Raw genomic sequence first — 17,876 nt, forward strand, 5'->3', positions numbered from 1 at the left:
GCCCCGGAGCGTCCGGCCCCGCCCCGGGCCCCGCCTCCGGCTCCCTGGGACCTCCGGGAGCCGGGAACTCGCCGGCTAAACCTGCTAGGAGCGCCCGGGCGCTTTAAGGACGGGGCGGGGGCGGCGGCCCCAGGAGCGGTTGCCGCGGGGACGGGGCGGAGACGAGGCCCGAGGGCGGAAGTGGGAAAGTTGCGGGCGTCCCGAGGCGAGGTGGCGGAGCTGTGCGCGCGGCGCGGCGATGGGGGGCTCGGGCAGTCGCCTGTCCAAGGAGCTGCTGGCCGAGTACCAGGTGCGCGGGACGCCGGTCCCCAGGCAGCTCGCGTGCGGGCCTGCGCCCGGAAGCGGGGTCCCGGAGCGGCGGCGGGCGGCCGCGGCCTCCCGCGGACCCCTGAACTCCTTTCTGGCTTTGCTTTCCAGGACTTGACGTTCCTGACCAAGCAGGAGATCCTCCTGTAAGTGCTGCCCTGAACCCCACCTCCGACCGCGGGATCCCCTAGAGATGGCTTCGGGGGGCGCTGTCCTACGGATGGGCCGCCCCGAGGGAGGGGCAGGGGCTGCCCGAGTGTGCGGCGGAACCAGAACCGGAGGCTCGGAGGCCGAGCCCCGGGCTGCGCCCTCCTCGCCCGCGCCGGGGCCCAGCTTTGCACCGCGGGGCCACTTCGCGGGCTTCAGGAAAAGTTGGGCGCTCTTTGACCCCGCGCCTCCCGTGCCTGGGCACCACGGAACTTCCTGCCCCAGTCCGGCAGGGGTGCTGTGGCTCTTGCTGGACTTTGCCCAGGGGCAAAACCACAGGAGCCTTGGGGGAATCTGGCTCCTTCTCCCAACTTTACCTGAATAGTACAGTAACCGTTAACGCTTACTGAGCACTTACCGTGCGCCAGGGACTGTGCTAAGGTGTTGCCTCTGTTCCCTAATGTAATCCTCTGGAGGGAGGTATAAGACAATGAAACAGGTTCAGAGAGGGTTGGTAACTTGCCTAAGGGAATTGGACTTGGGCTGGAACCCCGTTGGCCAGCTTTATGGAGGCTGGGGCACTTGAGCGAGGGGAGTCCCGGGCTTCCCTTGGCGAAGATAATCTCAGTGGGAAGGAGGTGGGGGCTGAGGAGGAGGACAGTGCAGGGTGGCTGCTAAAGAGAGGTTGGCTTTGAGGAGCAGGAGATCCTTGGAGTGAAAATGAGAATGAGATTTTTGGTTTTGCCCTTTTCTCCCTGTTTTTCAGGGCCAGCTTCTGGCTCCTTCCTCAACCTTTTCATCCCTCAGGGATCCCTAGAGTCAGTACCTGGCACATAGCAAGCCCTCAGTAAATACCCATTGCAAGAGTGGACTCCCAGCCTGTACTGGCCGTGACATATCTCCCTTTGGCTTACTGTTGTCTGATGACTCCAGAATTCTGTGTTGTGGCTTAGCTCCTTACCTGATTTATAATGGGTAGCAAGGCAAGGAGTGGGGATGTGATACGCACAGGAGACTGATTGCTTGAGAGCGCCAAGTTCCCCTCTCTCTGCCAGAGCCCACAAGCGGTTTTGCGAGCTGCTTCCCCAGGAGCATCGGAGTGTGGAGGAGTCACTGCGGGCCCAAGTGTCCTTCGAGCAGATCCTCAGCCTTCCAGAGCTCAAGGTGCAAGCCCTCCACCCTCTCCACACACCTTCCCCTGCTACTGACTTCCTGCTGCTGGCTTCTGGTCTTTTTTTCTGTCTAGCCCTAATATTTCCTGGGGGCAAGGGCTTTACCAAAATCACCCAGCAGAACTATCTAGAACAGTGCTTCTCAAACTGGGACTTTAGGACATATTCTTGGAGATTCAAAGAAGTTTTATCATTTAAGAGAAGTTGAGTTACCTTATTAAAGTTTGAGAAACCCTATTCCAGAGGCTGCTTGCTACTTCATAGGGCTGCTGTGAAAATTTCTGTGCAAAGGGCCTGGCCCAGTGCCTATACCACAATAGTTGGTTTTTTTTTTTTTTTTTTTTTGAGACAGAGTCTCACTCTGTTGCCCTGGCTAGATTGCCTGGCATCAGCCCAGCTCACAGCAACCTCAAACTCCTGGGCTCAAGTGATCCTTCTGCCTCAGCCTCCCAAGTAGCTAGGACTACAGGCATGTGCCACCATGCCTGGCTAATTTTTTGTATATATATTTTGGCTGTCCAAATCATTTCTTTCCATTTTTTAGTAGAGATGGGGTCTCATTCTTGCTCAGGCTGGTCTTGAACTCCTGACCTCAAGCGATTCTCCCCCCTCGGCCTCCCAGAGTGCTAGGATTACAGGCATGAGCCACCGCACCCAGCCCACAATAGTTGTTAAATGTTTGTGTTTTAAAGTAACCAGCCCATCTTATTCCCTTTGCTTAGGATACTTCCCCCTTCCCTCTCTGCCCCTATTTACGTTGTATATAACCTGACGCCCAGGAGGCCATCCTTGTCCCCTGCCGGCTAAGTCAGTTTCCTTCCTGTGCCCACACAGCCCTCCATGCTGGCACCAAAGCACTGATCGTTCTCCCCCATAAGCCTGAGCTCCATGGTGCTGGCACTGTGACCTGCTTCCTCAAGTGTGTGACCTGGGCCACGTCCTATGGTGTTCACAGAAGGCTCTCTCACCTAGGCCAACCCCTTCAAGGAGCGAATCTGCAAGGTCTTCTCCACGTCCCCAACTAGAGACAGCCTGAGCTTTGAGGACTTCCTGGACCTCCTCAGTGTGTTCAGTGACACAGCAACCCCTGACATCAAGTCCCACTATGCCTTCCGCATCTTCGGTAAGGACCAGGAGGAGTCTGGTGGAACGCTACCCCGGCCCACAGGGGCTCTATGATGGCCCTGCTTGGGAAATGGCACCATTTGTGGAACCTTGGAGCCCCTTCTGGCCACATTCTTTTTGGCTTCCTGTGTCTGCCCTCTAGACTTTGATGATGATGGAACCTTGAACAGAGAAGACCTGAGCCGGCTGGTGAACTGCCTCACTGGGGAGGGCGAGGACACTCGGCTCAGCGTGTCAGAGATGAAGCAGCTCATCGACAACGTGAGCAGCAGGGCCTTGGGGCGGGAGGGGAGGGTTGGGGCTCTGGCCTGAAGCTCTCCCTTTCCCAGATCCTGGAAGAGTCTGACATTGATAGGGACGGGACCATCAATCTCTCTGAGTTCCAGCACGTCATCTCCCGTTCACCGGACTTTGCCAGGTATGACAGTGGTCCCCATGGGCTGTATCTAGGCCTGGGACATTATTACAGGCGGCAGTACCAGGGTGGGAGAAAGCCCCGGCTTCCTCTGCCGTGTCTCAGGTAGCTTTTCTTCCAGAGGGGACTGTCACACACGGGACACAGCCCATTCCAAAGAAGGGTCGAAAGGGAGAGGGGCATAAATTCGGGTTTAGTCCCCACCCTCTTCCAGGAGAAAACCCAACCCACTCTTCTCTTGTTCAGCTCCTTTAAGATTGTCCTGTGACAGCAGTCCCAGTGTGTGTCCCAGCCCCCTGTTCAAGAACCTTTCCGCTGCTGAGCTGTGGCCAAGGTCATGCCTGTATCGCCAGGGCCGGTCAAGCTGGCCCAGCCTGGAGCTGGCACTGTGCAGACTCGCCCCAGGCAGGGGCAGGCCCTCCTTGTCAGGGCCTCTCCCCTTCTGACTGTCAGCCATTGGCATCGCTGTTTATGTTTTTACTAATCAATAATAAAGATTTAGAAGTTTTGACCGTGTGTGTGACACTAGAGATGCTGGTATGAGGAAGGACTGGACTTCTAGGAGTCATACTCAGATCATACTAGGATTAAGTGACATCTAAAGAAGGGGCCAGTGGGAAGCCAACCGTACCCCTTCCCAGCCACCCCCGTGTGCAGGTATGAGCAGAATGGGGCAGCATGAGGGGCGGAATGTTCCTGCATCCTGACTGTGATGGTTACACAGATTTCTGCGTGTTAAAATTTTACCGTATGATCATTTGAAAAAATCAAAAGTTTTAAAAGTTTTTTTTTTTTTTTTTTTTTTCAAAAAAGGCCCCCATCCCATCCCTACCCCTGCTGAATGGAGGATGCAGAGTGAAGGGGTTGAGGTGAGCGGAATGAATCCCCTGCCCCTGCCTGTTGGGGGGTCAGACTCCCCGAGAACCACGATCCCCCGGTGATGCCGTCAGCCAGGCGGGGCTGGCTCTGGCTCACTGGCCCCTGCAAGGAGGGGGCTCAGAACCCCTCAGAACTCAGAGAAGTAGACCAACCTCAAATAGCAACAGTCCTGTAAGAGGAAGGGCCATGGTTAAACAATAATTCTTCAGATTTTATTAAAAAAAAAAAAAGTAAAGTGCATCTTATTAAAAAATGTATAAAACCCACATAAAGTCAGGGCCCCTGTGCTGGGCAGTGTCGATATCCCTTACAGTGGAGGCAGGCAAGGGGTGAGGGGCCACCTGGGGAGAGGGGGTGCAGTGAGTTCCCTGTGTTTGAGTTCAAAGATGGGGCTAGGGTGGACGTGGCGGGAAGGACACAGGTTCTCAGGCTGGGGTGGAGGAAGGCAGGCAGCAGTCTCCTCCTTGAATTCTGAGGGAAAGGTGTACGTTGTCATCAACTCTCCTCTGGGCTCACGCTGCCTTCTAGCTCGCGTGGCCACGGCCTGATACAGGCTGGAAAGGTCCAGGAGCTTGGTCCTAGTCCAGGGCCTGGTGCGGGCTGCAGTGCCAGACTAGCCCTCCGGTCCCTGAGGTGGCGGGATGATGGCCACGACGACTATGTCCTCAGCCAGCTGGTGAGGCCAGACCCACGGAGCCAGAGCTGGCCCCGCTCTGCAGTTAGAAAGGGCAGCCTGTGACAGCAGGGTCAGGCGGAAGGTGGGACAGGCCAGTTATGAGGGGTTTCCAACTCAAACTGCCACCTTGTACGAGTCCCCAGTGCCCCCGGGAGGCCACGAGGCTGAGTGGCCTCAAGGCTGGGAGGCCAAGGACTGGAGTGGCCATGTGGGTGGCATGCCGGGTAGTCTTTCTTCTCACTCAAGTTTCACATTTTGAATTGTTTTTCAACAAAGGGCTCAGTTCACATAAGGACCACCGTTCTGCCCATGTAGGCAGGCACCATCTTTGGCCAGGACCTTTGGGCCACAGCAGTCTGGGCTGCAGGGGACTCGCGACTCAGCTGAGGAGCAGCAGGCCAGCTGGCACCATGGTTGTGTTCCACAAGGAGCAGAGCAGGGGTGCAGCTGACCTTTCTGAGCACTCATGCCCCAGACGCCAGGACGGCCTCCTCTAGAAGTTAGCACTCACACCACAGAGTCCCGGATCTCAGAGCCCAGGCGGACCCGGGGCCGGGGGCACACAGGGGACACCTCCACGAAGCTGTCCTGGATGCTGAGTGGCCTCTTCTCTGATTCAGTGAAGACCCGGGGCCCTGGGGGGCTATCAGACAGGGCCTGGTAGCCTCGGTGGTCCAGTGGGGTGCTAGGGGGGCCTATGCCATTGAGTGGGCGGGTCTCAGGTGGCAGCACCACAGGGCGGGTCTTGGGGTGCACACTGGCACATTCCCCCTGCTTCAGGAAGACTTTCATGTTGTCCCGGTGCCGGTAGAGGAGGAATAAAACGAGAAGCACCACGGCGAGCCCAAACAGTGTGCACATCACCAGGAACTCGTTCCAGTAGGACTTGTCCACACTCCAGCTGGCCTTGGCACCGGCTGGCGCACTCACACGCGACGTGTTGATAATGACAGGCACGCTGCCGCCCTGGTCTGTTCGGTCTGCCACCCTGTCCTCCACCACCTCCGGGCAGTACCTAGCCACCAGCTGCTGGAAGCCCTCCTCTAGCGACCAGCACTGGAACTCCCCCAGTTCCTGCTGGCTGCCCACGAGCAGCAGGTCCCCAGTGGGCAACACACGGCGGGAGGCCGAGGCATTGACGGGGGCCCCTTTGTGCAGCCAGAGCCGGGTCGCCAGGTTAGACAGGAGTGGGCAGGCCAAAGTGTTCACCGTGTTAGGCTGGAAATGGACTTGCTCACAAGGCTTCTCGCCTGCAGGCAGGAGAGGCACAGGGTAGAGAGGGCTGGCGTCCACCCGCCTCCCCTGGGTTGTGCTCCTAGGCCATGAGGGCAACTCTGAGGGGTTCTGGGACTGAGGGTCCCTTCCCGGGACCCTGGCTTTTGCGGCTGGGGGATGTGGATGTGAGGAAACGCAGTTACAGCATCAGAGCCTGCAGGAGCCTTCCAAGCAGACTTGGCCCCCACCTCTCCCCTCTCCCCTCTGAGGGGGCACCTCACCTGTTGGTACAAAATACCGGGGCCTGGCTGAGGAGGTGTTACAGAGGTCCTTGGCATTGGCTCCCTCGATGTCCTGGATCCATGGCCTGAGGACCAGAGAGAGTTCGGGGTAGGCCAGGGAGCCCTGTGAGTCCATATTCCCTCAACCTTAGTGTAGACTCGGGCCTCAGCAAGGGACCTGGTGTGCAGGGACCGCCAGGCCCAAAGCAGGGCATAAGAGATTTTCCTGCACTGATTCACCTACCCCAACAGGGTTTGAGGCAGCATCTCCCCTGTCTACACATTATTTCAAATAACAGTTACTATAGGCCAGGTGCACTGGCTCATTCCTGTAATCCTAGTACTTTGGGAGGCTGAGGCAGGAGGATTGCTTATGGCCAGAGTTCAAGACCAGCCTGAGCAACATAGTGAGACCCTGTCTCCATTTAAAAAAAAAGAAAAATTAGGCCTGTAGTCTCAGCTACTTGGGAGGCTGAGACAGGAGGATCACTTGAGCCCAGGAGTTTGAGGTTGCAGTGAGCTATGACAACACCACCGCACTCCAGCCTGGGGCAACAGAGCAACAACAACAACAAAAAAAACTATAATAATTCCCTTAATTTTCAGCTTTAACTGTTGGCACCAGGAAAAAAAAAAAATTCCCTTAACTACAAAAACAGTGTTAATGTACCCTCAGAAAAAGTCTGGAAGGACAGCTGGATCTGTATATGTATGTATGTCTTTTCCTTTTTTGTATCAATGCACATGCATAGATTTAATAAAAAAATAATAAAGAGGAATAACTCAGTGCATTCAGGAAAGGATAAAGGATAAAAGTAGAAAGGATAAAAACACTACAAAAATCACCCACAGCCCAGCAGCCAGCAACCATGACAGTTAACCTCGGTATGTCCCTCCAGGTGTACATATGTGTACTCACACTTCGTTTTTTAAAATACAAGACTAACACCAGATGTATCCATGTGCAAAGCAAGAATAGTACAAATGGGACAGATCCCATCTTTATTTAAAATACATGGATTTTTTTCTGAACTCATCTGGAAAAAAAAAAAAACACCATGGATTTTTATTTTACACATATGTAGAAAAATCAAGGAGGATAATATGTCAAAAATCTCACTGTGATTCTCTCTAGGTGGTGGGATTAGGGGTAGTTTTGTCTGTGCTCATCCCTATTTTCTAAATGAACATTTTATAATCCAAATAGGTTATTCTGAAACCAATTTTTTTTTTTTTTGGTTGAGACAGAATCTCACTCTGTTGCCCAAGCTAGAGTACCATGGCGTCAGCCTCACTCACAGCAACCTCAAACTCCTGGGCTCAAGCGATCCTTCTGCCTCTGCATCCCGAGTAGCTGGGACTACAGGCACGCACCACCATGCCCGGCTAATTTTTTCTATATATATTTTTAGTTGTCCATATAATTTCTTTCTATTTTTAGTAGAGACAGGGGTCTCACTCTTGCTCAGGCTGGTCTTGAACTCCTGAGCTCAAACAATCCGGCCGCCTCTGCCTCCCAGAGTGCTAGGATCACAGGCGTGAGCCACCGTGCCCGGCCTGAAACCAATTTTTAACAGGTTTATTAATGGACCGTTTTGTAGTCCTGTTGCTACTAAAACATGTTCACATGCCAATCCACATTCTCCAGCAAGGCTTTTCAAAGCTGTGACGTTTCATCTTTAACAAAGCATGTCCCAGGCCAGGAGTTTGAGGTTGCTGTGAGCTCGGCTGACGCCACAGCACTCTACCCTGGGCAACAGAGTGAGACCCTGTCTCAAAAAAAAAAAAAAAAAAAAAAAAAAAAACACCAAAAAACCAAGCATGTCCCCACTCTACAGGTAGCTAAGGCAAACATCTAATTTATTGTCTGAACCACAACACTTTTGAGAGCAAGCAGAGGATCTAATTAAGAATTATGCTGAGACAGTGGCTGTAAACGAGGCCACGTAATGACCCTGTAGAGGGCCTGGCAAGGTGCTCACCTGGAGGCCAGCTCAGGCTGGTAGAGGCTGATGTGCTTGCAGCTGGAGCCGCTCCAGGCGCAGTAGGGGTCCCGGGCGAGGAGGCAGTCCCCACAGCTCTGGTACAGGCTGCAGTTGGCCACAGGCACCTGGACTACGCCCGACTGTGAGGCAGCATACAGAAGCCCCTGCAAAGCCAGACACGGGGACGAGTCAGAAGCAGCATGGGCAGCCAGGGCCACCACCCACAGCCACATCTGGCTCTCGTGCCACCCACTGCCACCCTCAAGGGGCCTCCATCACGTTCCCAGCACCCCCACTTTCTGATAGCCCATGCCTGGCTCCAGTATCTTCCCATCTTGCTGGGGCCAGGGAGAGACAGCGGGGTGGAGACGGCCTGGTGATGATGGAGGGGCACCCCCCAAGCACACTGCCTGGACTCCCCCTTCAGCTGCTCACCCTGTGAGTGTCCAGGAGCAGGTTCTGCACGGGCTGTCCTGGCGAGAAGATCTGGAGTTCCTCGATGATGTGCACCCTGGGGCCCACGCCCACGGCCTTGTGTAGCCGGCCGTCACCTGGAACGTGGACAGGACTCAGGCCCTGGGGGGAGCCTGCTGCCCAGGACCCACCAACCATGCCCCTTCCCCCAAGCCTGCCACTGCAGACACTCACTGGTGCCCAGGAAGAGGACATCGTAGGTGCGGTGCAGGCCGGGGACGCGGTGTACGGCCACACGCTGGTAGCGGGCCTGTGGCTGCAGCAGTAGCAGGTGGCTGCGGACCTGCCCGTCCATCAGGAAGTGGTCCTTGAGGAAGTTCAGCACACGGTCTGGGAGCTGCAGGGACGAGTTGATCTTCCTTTCCCGGGCACTGTTGGTGATGCACTGAAGGAGACGGTGGTGGCGTGAGGCCAGCAACCGGGCTAAGGCCCTGACACCAGTGGGTGGCAGCAGTATCTGCCCCACCCTTGGGAGCCACGACACAGTGCCTGCAGCCCTGCAGAGCCAGCGTGCTGGTGGGAAGGCCCACGGGCAAAGCCCGGGGTGTGGGGCTTGGAGGGCTTCCTCACTGTGCCCCTGCCTGCCCGCCACCGCTCACCCTCACACACACAGGCCTCCAGAACCAGGACCCACTGCCCGCTGTTCAGCACCCTCCCGGGGAAGCCGTGGCTGAGCAAAGTGCCCCAGCACAGCCACCAGGAGGCTGCAGTCAGTTCCCGCACCCGGGTGTGCCCCACACAGACCCCAGGAGCCCTGCTGCTCGCTGCAGTCGCCACTCACTGACGCACCCTCTCCCGGCTTTCCTCCCTCCCTCTCTCAGCCTTCCCATCTCCCCACGGGCGTCCTGGCATCACCTCCTGCGTAAACTGCCAGCACTCAGTCCTCGTCCCAAGGCCTGCTTTCAGAGGGGCCCGTGAGGCTTGCAGCAAAGGACTATTTCCCCAAGGCCTGCTCATTCAGTCACTTGAAATTAAATAAGGAGTTCACAGCTCGTGGGGCAGTGGACCAAGTACAGGGACGATTATGACAGCGTGTAGCAAGTACCCTGACGAGGACACACCTGCCCAGCCCGAGACTGAAGGAATTCCGACATTCATGGTCACATCTAACCTGGGAAGGCAAGCAGGCCTGCACTTATGGCCCCATTTTAAATATGAGAAAACAGATTCAGAGAAGCCAAGGGGTTTGCCCAAGGCTGGGCAGCCTGGGTCCCGGCGTGGCATGCAGGCAGCCAGTACTCACTGCTCCAGGCCGCGGCGTGGGCACCATGTGGGTCACAGTGTACCACTGCTGCGTCTCACGGTTCACCTCCTTGTAGAGGCCGTTGAAGACCCTCTGCACGTCCTTCATGGTGAAGACACAGATGGCAGAGCCCTCTGTGGTCCCCCTGTGCCTGCAAAGGAAACGGCTGGATTAGCCCAAGAGCCCTGGGGGCTCAGGCTGAGGGCAGCTGAGCCCAAAGCCCAGCTCCTGGGCCCCAGTCCCAGCTGTTCTTGTCCTGGGCCCTACCACTGGGAAGTGAAGACCCCGTAGAAAAGGGTGTCGCGCCAGTCCTGGGGGCTGGGGCTCAGCGTGAAGACGTCCTGCAGCACGTTGAACGGGAAGCCGTCGTCGGGCCGGGAGCACAGCAGCTGGGCCTTGAGGAAGGACGTCCAGCGCTGCTGCAGCACCCGCTCACCACCCTCGTCGCCCTGGGGGGTGGGATGGGCTGGTCTTAGGCACAGGCTGGGCGACGAGGTGGAGGTATGGTACCTCCGCCCTGTCCCCTCCCTGGCAGTAGCTGAGACAGACACCAGGAATGAGGACAAGCGAAAGCCAGGACTGAGCCTAAGATAAAGAAAACTTGGAAGGCCGGGTGGCGGTGGCTCACGCCTGTAATCCTAGCACTCTGGGAGGCTGAGGCGGGTGGATTGTTTGAGCTCAGGAGTTCAAGACCAGCCTGAGCAAGAGTGAGACCCCATCTCTACTAAAAAAAAATAGAAAGAAATTAGCCAAACAACTAAAAATATATAGAAAAAATTAGCTGGGCATGGTGGCACATGCCTGTAGTCCCAGCTACTTGGGAGGCTGAGGCAGTAGGATTGCTTGAGCCCAGGAGTTTGAGGTTGCTGTGAGCTAGGCTGACGCCACGGCACTCACTCTAGCCCGGGCAACAGAGTGAGACTCTGTCTCAAAAAAAAAAAAAGAAAAAGAACAAAGAAGATATATTTTAATTTAAAAGGAGAGAATTGGCCAGGCACAGTGGCTCCTGTCTATAATCCTAGCATTCTGAGAACCTGAGGCAGGCAGACTGCTCGAGCTCAGGAGTTTGAGACCAGACTAAGAAGATCGATACCCCGTCTTTATGTAAAATAGAAAAATTAGCCAGGTGTGGTGGCATGCGCCTGTAATCCCAGCTACTCGGGAGGCTGAGGCAGGAGGATCACTTGAGTCCGGGAGTTTGAGGTTGCTGTGAGCTATGATGACACCAAGACACTCTACTGGGGGACAATAGAGCAAAACTGTCTCCTAGCCCCACACCCAAAAAATAAAAAATAAATAAAAGCAGAGACTAGCTGGGCATGGTGGCTCACACCTGTAATCTTAGCACTTTGGGAGGATGAGGCAGGACAATCACTTGAGCCCATGAATTTGAGACCAACGTGGGCAACAGTGAGATCCCATCTCCATAAGAAAAAAAAAAACTAGCCAGATGTGGTGGTGTGCTACTGTAGTCCCAGGTACTCAGGAGGCAAGAGGGCTGCTTCAGCCCAGGAGTTGGAGGTTGCAGTGAGCTATGGCCACCGCACTCCAGCCCCATTAACAGAGTGAGACTCTGTCTCGAAAAATAAAAACAAAAAAAATAAAGGAGAGAAAAGCCATGAGCTAAGCTAGCTCTTCCTCTCTGGAGGATGGGGAAGGCCACAGGTTTGTGATCCTACAGCCATGGAGCCTCTGGGGTCCCTGGGGTGGCCACCCTGATGGCCCATCCTCCTCACCTTGCAGATGCGGGCAATGCGGGACACGATGGTGTTCTCAAAGAACTCAAACTCCTGGCCAGTCTCGCTGAAGAAGAAGTAGATCTTGTCATCGTCACCTTGCAAGCTGCCCAGGCTCTCGGGAACATAGGCTGAGGCCACAAAGGCTGGGTCTGTAGGGGCCAGTGGGGAGCTCAGTCAGCCCAGGAACCCCGGAGATGGGACCTGCTAGGGGAAAGTGCACCCTCCCTAGGGCCTCTGTGACTGTCCACTGGCTGGGCAGCAGGAGGACTTCACCTTGGAGCCAGTTGAGGGAGCTCTCGGTCTTGGTGGGGCGGAGGCTTTGGCTCCGGGAGATGGCCGGGTCATTCCCCTGGAAGCTGCTGACTGTTCCAGTGTAGAGCTCACCATCTGCCAAGAAAACATTCTCAGGGAATGGCACAGCCCCTTCTCCTTGCTTAGGGCCCAGAGTGACCCCAGCACTGCCCATCTTGTCGACAGAGCAGGAAGCAGGAACTTGGAAAAGCCAAATCCAAGGCCAGCCCATGACTACTCTGCACCCCTGGAAATCAGCCTGGCATGGACCCACCAGCTCAGGCCTGGGGCTGGCCCTGAGCCCCTGCCTGCCCCCAAATAGAGCCTCAGCGAGCCCATAATGCCCCCAATACTCACCAACCACTAGGGCCGTGGACTTGAAATTGGGGTCAAAGGGACAACGGCCCTTGCCATCTTCTAGGAGGACATTCCCTGCCTCGTCCTTTGCCAGAGTGAAATTCTCCATGTTCTGCAGGGGAGCAGACAGGTGGGCTCAGGGTGTGCCCGGGAATGAGGAATGGGCTCAGTAGGGAAGGAGAGAAGGATGCCAGAGGAGGCAACTCTGCAGGCAGGTGGGGCATGCGGGAGACAGGGGAACAGGTGTCAGAGAGGCCGTCCTCCTCACCCCAGCACCCAGGACACGGTGCTGCCCCATCTCACAGTGACTTGACGTGGCCAGCATTAGCAGACCCATTTGGCAGAGGAAGTGAGGCTTATAAAGGGATTCGAGCCAGGAAGGGGCAGCAACACGATTCAAACCCAGGTATGCCTGACTCCAAAGCTGGTGCTTCAACCCACAGCCTCAACTGCCAGCCTCTGCCGGGCATGTGTGCCGAGGAGGGGTGTACGAGGTAATAAGACAAGAGAATCACGCAGGGGAAGAGGAGAGAAGCAGGAGAAAGCAAGAGAAGGCAGCAAGCTGCGGGCTGGACAGATCTCTGTGTGTGCGGGATCGCACGTCCCCCCTGCCCCTGCAGGGAGACCCCGGCTGTCGGGGCCAGGCCGGGTGCCAGGGTGGTGGCCTCAGGACTCTCAGAGCCCAGTGCTACCTAGAAGCTGCCCCTCGGGCCCTGCTTTTCACCAGGGCTCCGTGCTAAAGAACAGCTCCCCGGGGCAGGAAGAGGGCACTCACGATGTAGGTGCACACCGGGCTGAAGGCCGCTGTGCCACAGGTGAACAGGTGGCTGCTGTTGAGTGGCAGGAGGATCTTGATGTAGTTTTGACAGTCACGCTGGGGGAAGAAGGGAGAGGATGTCAGGCCCAGGCACACCACCAGGGGGCACCGCGGAGCCCTCCCTACCAGGCCCAAGGCCAGGCTGGGGCATGGGCCTCTGCTCCCAGGCCCAACAAGTGAGAAACCGGGAGCCTCCTGGGGGGTAGGAGACTGTGTACGCTGCAGGGGCCACAGGCCCAGCTGGTTAAACTTTCCTTTGGTCTGAGAGGTGAGGGCACAGAATCCCACCCTCTCGGGTTGTCTTGGCCGCTCAGTCATTATCTTCAGAGTCCCAGTGAAAAACCGTGGTTCCCACCCCACCAACCTGGTGAGGAAGCTACAGCCCAGGGCAGGAGGAAACACTTGGCTCAGGACCCTGAACCCAGACTCCTGTATCACCCTGGCAAAGAGCCTCTGATCATTCCCCGGAAACCATGCTCCTCCTGAGATCTTTCCACTTTCGTTAACAGCAGCTCCATCTTTTTCGTCACTGAGACCCTTGCTGACTTGCCTTCGATTAAACGGGCCTATTCTAGAAGTTGGTGTAAGAGGTGTCTCGTGGGAGGGGTGGCTCCAGGTAACATCCATCTTTGTCTCCCCAGGCTCTGAAGAGCGGCCAGTCCTCAGATTTGAAGCTGAAAACATCTCTAACTACACAGCCCTTCTGCTGAGCAGGGATGGTGAGACCCTGGAGCTCCATCTTTTTCGTCACTGAGGCCCTAAACCCTGGAGTCAGCCTTGACTCCTCTGGTCTGTCATGTCCCACCTCCAAAATACACCCGGAATCTGGCCACTTCTCGCTCCCTGCATTGGTATCGTCCTGGTCTGAGCCACTGCCGTCTCTCGCCCCTCGCTGTGCTGTCTCCCTCCCTCTGTCCTCGCCCACGGAGGCTACTTTCTACCCCAGAGGCCAGAGTGACCCTCTTAGAACACAGGCGAAACCACATCACTGCTCCGCTAGGCCCTTCTCTCGCTTCCCAAATACCTTGCTCAGAGTGAAACCCACCGCCAGCTCCCTCTCCTCCTGCTGACCTTGACACAATGCCACTTGTCTTTTAGTGATTACCTTTTTAAACTGATTTTTTTTTTTTTACTGGTTGTTCTTTTGCACAATTAAATCAGTGCCCACATGTGCATGGACACACAGCAAGTGCTTAATAAATGTTAAATGAATAATGGAATGGCAGTCAGGACTTGAACTCATGTCTTGACCCAAGTTGGCACTCTTTTGCCTTCATGTTAGCTGCCACCTGCTGCACTCGGGACCAGGCAGCCTCTGGGAATTGTGGGGAGTCCTCCAGGAGAGCCCTGGGTTGGACCAACCCCACCCAGTGGTTTGGCCAAAACCAGACCAGAATCTGTCAGACCTGTTACAGCAAGGCCATCTGCAGAGCACACAACTCCCACCCCACCCAATCACTGCTCATGCTGGAAGCTGACATTAATTTGGCACTTATTATGTGCCAGGTGCCTTACACCTTTAGCTCACTGAATCCTCACTGTAAGCCCAATGAGACACACATCATTATCCCCATTTTACAGGTGGTTACACTAAGGCTCAGAGAGGTGAATTTAGATCCAAGGAGATACCAGGTACAGGGCCCAGAGCTGGGTGCATGGCTCACGCCTGTAATCCCAGCAGTTTGCGAGGCCCAGGTGGCAGGATTGCTTGTGCTCAGGAGTTTGAGACCAGCCTGAGCAAGAGCAAGATCCCATCTCTACAAAAAATACAAAAATTAGCCGAGTATGGTGGCACATGCCTGTAGTCACAGCTACCTAGGAGGCTGAGGCAGGAGGATCACCTGAGCCCAGGAGTTTGAGGTTGCAGTGAGCTATGATGATGCCACTGCACTCTAGCCCAGGCGACAGAGTGAAACCCTGTCTCAAAAAAATAAATAAATAAATAAATAAAAGCACAGGGCTGGGATTCAAACCCAGGTCTGGCGATCTCAGAAGCCTAGGCCCTTTCCACCACACCTGGCTGTACCTGCTCCCATCTTCTGCCTCCGTCCTCCATCCCTCCTGCAGCCCAGCTCGCCCCCAGGTGCCTGCTCACCTGTGGGTCCTTGCCCTTGAAGCTGCACTGCTGTTTCCTCTCTGCGTCTGCACTCCACCGCAGCTGGGGAATGAGAAGGGGGAGGGTGAGTGTGCAAGGGGAATGGAGGATTCTCTAAGCCTCCCTCCTCTTCCATCTGTATCATCCTCGGACCCAGAAGGTCAAGCTTCCAGTCCATCCTCCCTTTGCCATCCTCTGCCCAGCTAGGCAGCCCTGGGCAACATCTCTCTCACCTCCTGGTACGCCCCGCCTGGCAGGAAGCTGAGGTTGCTGTTCAGTGCAAAGAGGGCCTCCCGGGCACCCACGTACAGAGTCTCACCATCCCTGCTCAGCAGAAGGGCTGTGTAGTTAGAGATGTTTTCAGCTTCAAATCTGAGGACTGGCCGCTCTTCAGAGCCTGGGGAGACAAAGATGGATGTTACCTGGAGCCACCCCTCCCACGAGACACCTCTTACACCAACTTCTAGAATAGGCCCGTTTAATCGAAGGCAAGTCAGCAAGGCAATGGGTGGCAGGGACTCAGGGGAAGGGGAATGGCATTCCTGGCCTCTCAGACATCACGTAAGAAACGATGCACAGAGACAGATGTAAAAGAACATTAACTATAGCACCATTCACATTCATGAAAAATTGGAAGAGTCAGTCCAACCACAGGGAACTGGGTGAAAATAGATCATGATTCTCTATTCGATGGAATACTACGCAGCCAGTAAAAATGTTTTATGAGAAACGCCTGAAAAACAAGCAAGAAAGGCATGGTTAAAATATGAAGCAAACTAAAATACAAAGTGATGGGTTTTGAGCACATAGTATTAAGAAAGGAAAATACATTTAACACTTTCCTTTGAGTGACATTAGACCCAAAGAGAAGGAAATGTAAGTGTAGCGCATTCCTCGGCCCTGCAGTGAACGTGGCTTACACTGACAGAGTAATGCAACGGTGGGCAAAGGTCTTCAGTGCTGAGCGTGGACCACCCCACGGTCACTCATGGAAGACTGATGGTTATTAAACAGAATGGGAAAGCCATCAACCTTGACACCAGGGACGTGAACATACAACAGACAGACATCATGACCGAGGGCGGGGAGGGGGGGGGCGGCGGTTAGGAGAGTGGAGACTCTGATGTCTTCAGCCGAGACCACAGAGGGTCACAAGATGCTGTCAATGGCTAATGCAATAAGAAACAGAGGAACAGAGGTTTAAGTGTATTATTTTAAGTTGCAAAGGCAACCAGTGACGGAAGTAAATACAGCACAGTAAAAGAGTGGTGTTGGGAGGGGGTGGGGCAGGGTGCTTTAAGAGATGGAAAGCCTTATTTTTCTCAGCAAGTCAGGAAGTCAGACGAGCTAAGAAACGGTGGTATAAGCATCTTACTTGCAGATATGGAGGAAGCAACGGCAGAACAAGAATGCTACATGATTAAAAGCTGTCCCTTTTAGATAGGCATAGGGCTGGGGACGACTGAGACAGTTTTTGTTTTTACAATAAACCATTCTACACTTAAAAAAACAGTGTGTCATCCTTGATACAAACTGCAAATATCTTTCATTGGTGCAGAATAGGTAATAACAAGGAAAGACACTAATTATCCACCACCAAGTGAAAATGAAGGTTATAAAATAAATAGTATGTATGGTCAGATTCTACTTTTTTTTTTTTTTTTGAGACAGAGTCTTGCTGTGTTGCCCGGGCTAGAGTTAGTGCCGTGGCGTCAGCCTAGCTCACAGCAACCTCAAACTCCTGGGCTTAAGCGATCCTACTGCCTCAGCCTCCCCAGTAGCTGGGACTACAGGCATGCGCCACCATACCAGGCTAATTTTTTCTATATACATATTTTATAGTTGGCCAGATAATTTCTTTCTATTTTTAGTAGAGACGGGGTCTCGCTCTTGCTGAGGCTGGTCTCAAACTCCTGACCTCGAGCGATCCACCCGCCTCGGCTTCCCAGAGGGCTAGGATTACAGGCGTGAGCCACTGCGCCCGGCCCAGATTCTACTTTTTGTGGGAAAAATATAAACATAGAAAAAAATTCAGAAGGATGTATCACAAAATGCTGAAAAGTGGAATATCTGGCAGGATGGGTAATTTTCTTTTCCTTTTCACTTGTTACCATTTTTGGATTCTATGATAAACACGTTATACTTATGTAATGTGAAAGACATAAATTAGAGAGAAGGAAGGAAAAAAAGAAATACCCTACGTATCTATCAGAGTACTGGTTATGCTTTGAGTAACTAATGGGTTTGGAGAGAAATTATTTTAAAAATTCTAAGCAGCTGATGAGAACAGAAAAACAAGCAAAAGCAGCCGCCCTGACCGACCCCAGGCACATCCAGCTGCCGGTGGGTTACGATCACAAACACGGTCTTGTGAAGCCGAGGAAGCAAAAAGTGCAACATGCCCAACCAAGCAGTTGTGAGGATGATTTCAAGTGTGTTTACATGTCATGTGTGTCTACATACCCCCAGCCTGGTTCCACAAAGGGCAAGGAAACACAAAGAAAAGAAAGTAGTGAAATAGCAACATTAAAATCAGGAGTGGAGAGAAAGCACATCTGAAGGGAGCATCTAAACCAGCAAGAAGAAACGATTCACACAAGCAGGTCAGATCTTCGCACAGCTACGGGCTGCACATTGAGGGCTGGGCCTCCTAGTGGCC

General features: G+C 54.3%; 2 protein-coding genes across 3 annotated transcripts in view; one reads left to right on the forward strand and one right to left on the reverse strand.

Moving 5' to 3' along the window:
* Positions 1-88: 88 nt before the first annotated feature.
* On the forward strand, positions 89-3,676 carry CIB1 (calcium and integrin binding 1). Its single transcript, XM_045561698.1, has 7 exons — positions 89-289; positions 418-452; positions 1,509-1,617; positions 2,598-2,748; positions 2,893-3,011; positions 3,080-3,168; positions 3,412-3,676. Exons 1-7 carry the CDS (start codon positions 239-241, stop codon positions 3,431-3,433), a joined length of 576 nt encoding a protein of 191 aa, XP_045417654.1. The 5' UTR covers positions 89-238; the 3' UTR covers positions 3,434-3,676.
* A 553-nt stretch (positions 3,677-4,229) lies between these two features.
* The window catches only part of SEMA4B (semaphorin 4B), a 37,166-nt gene continuing 23,519 nt past the window's right edge, over positions 4,230-17,876 (reverse strand). For both annotated transcript variants that reach the window (XM_045561696.1, XM_045561695.1), the window contains 13 exons: positions 15,451-15,614; positions 15,218-15,280; positions 13,081-13,179; positions 12,306-12,417; positions 11,931-12,044; positions 11,655-11,806; positions 10,186-10,367; positions 9,919-10,069; positions 8,850-9,060; positions 8,637-8,752; positions 8,199-8,365; positions 6,217-6,302; positions 4,230-5,970 (listed from right to left, as the gene is read on the reverse strand). In XM_045561696.1, coding sequence (XP_045417652.1) covers positions 5,228-5,970; positions 6,217-6,302; positions 8,199-8,365; positions 8,637-8,752; positions 8,850-9,060; positions 9,919-10,069; positions 10,186-10,367; positions 11,655-11,806; positions 11,931-12,044; positions 12,306-12,417; positions 13,081-13,179; positions 15,218-15,280; positions 15,451-15,614 — 2,360 coding nt within the window. In that variant the 3' untranslated portion in view covers positions 4,230-5,227. The remainder of the gene's footprint in view (positions 5,971-6,216; positions 6,303-8,198; positions 8,366-8,636; positions 8,753-8,849; positions 9,061-9,918; positions 10,070-10,185; positions 10,368-11,654; positions 11,807-11,930; positions 12,045-12,305; positions 12,418-13,080; positions 13,180-15,217; positions 15,281-15,450; positions 15,615-17,876) is intronic.

This window comes from Lemur catta, chromosome 9 (genome assembly GCF_020740605.2).
Source record: "Lemur catta isolate mLemCat1 chromosome 9, mLemCat1.pri, whole genome shotgun sequence".
Taxonomy (NCBI): domain Eukaryota; kingdom Metazoa; phylum Chordata; class Mammalia; order Primates; family Lemuridae; genus Lemur; species Lemur catta.

Coding starts and splice junctions, on each gene's coding strand:
- CIB1 (XM_045561698.1), top strand. CDS start 239: ATGGGGGGCTCGGGCAGTCGCCTGTCCAAGGAGCTGCTGGCCGAGTAC. Junction 1,618..2,597: donor TCAGCCTTCCAGAGCTCAAG/GTGCAAGCCCTC, acceptor TCTCTCACCTAG/GCCAACCCCTTCAAGGAGCG. Junction 3,169..3,411: donor CGTTCACCGGACTTTGCCAG/GTATGACAGTGG, acceptor TCTCTTGTTCAG/CTCCTTTAAGATTGTCCTGT.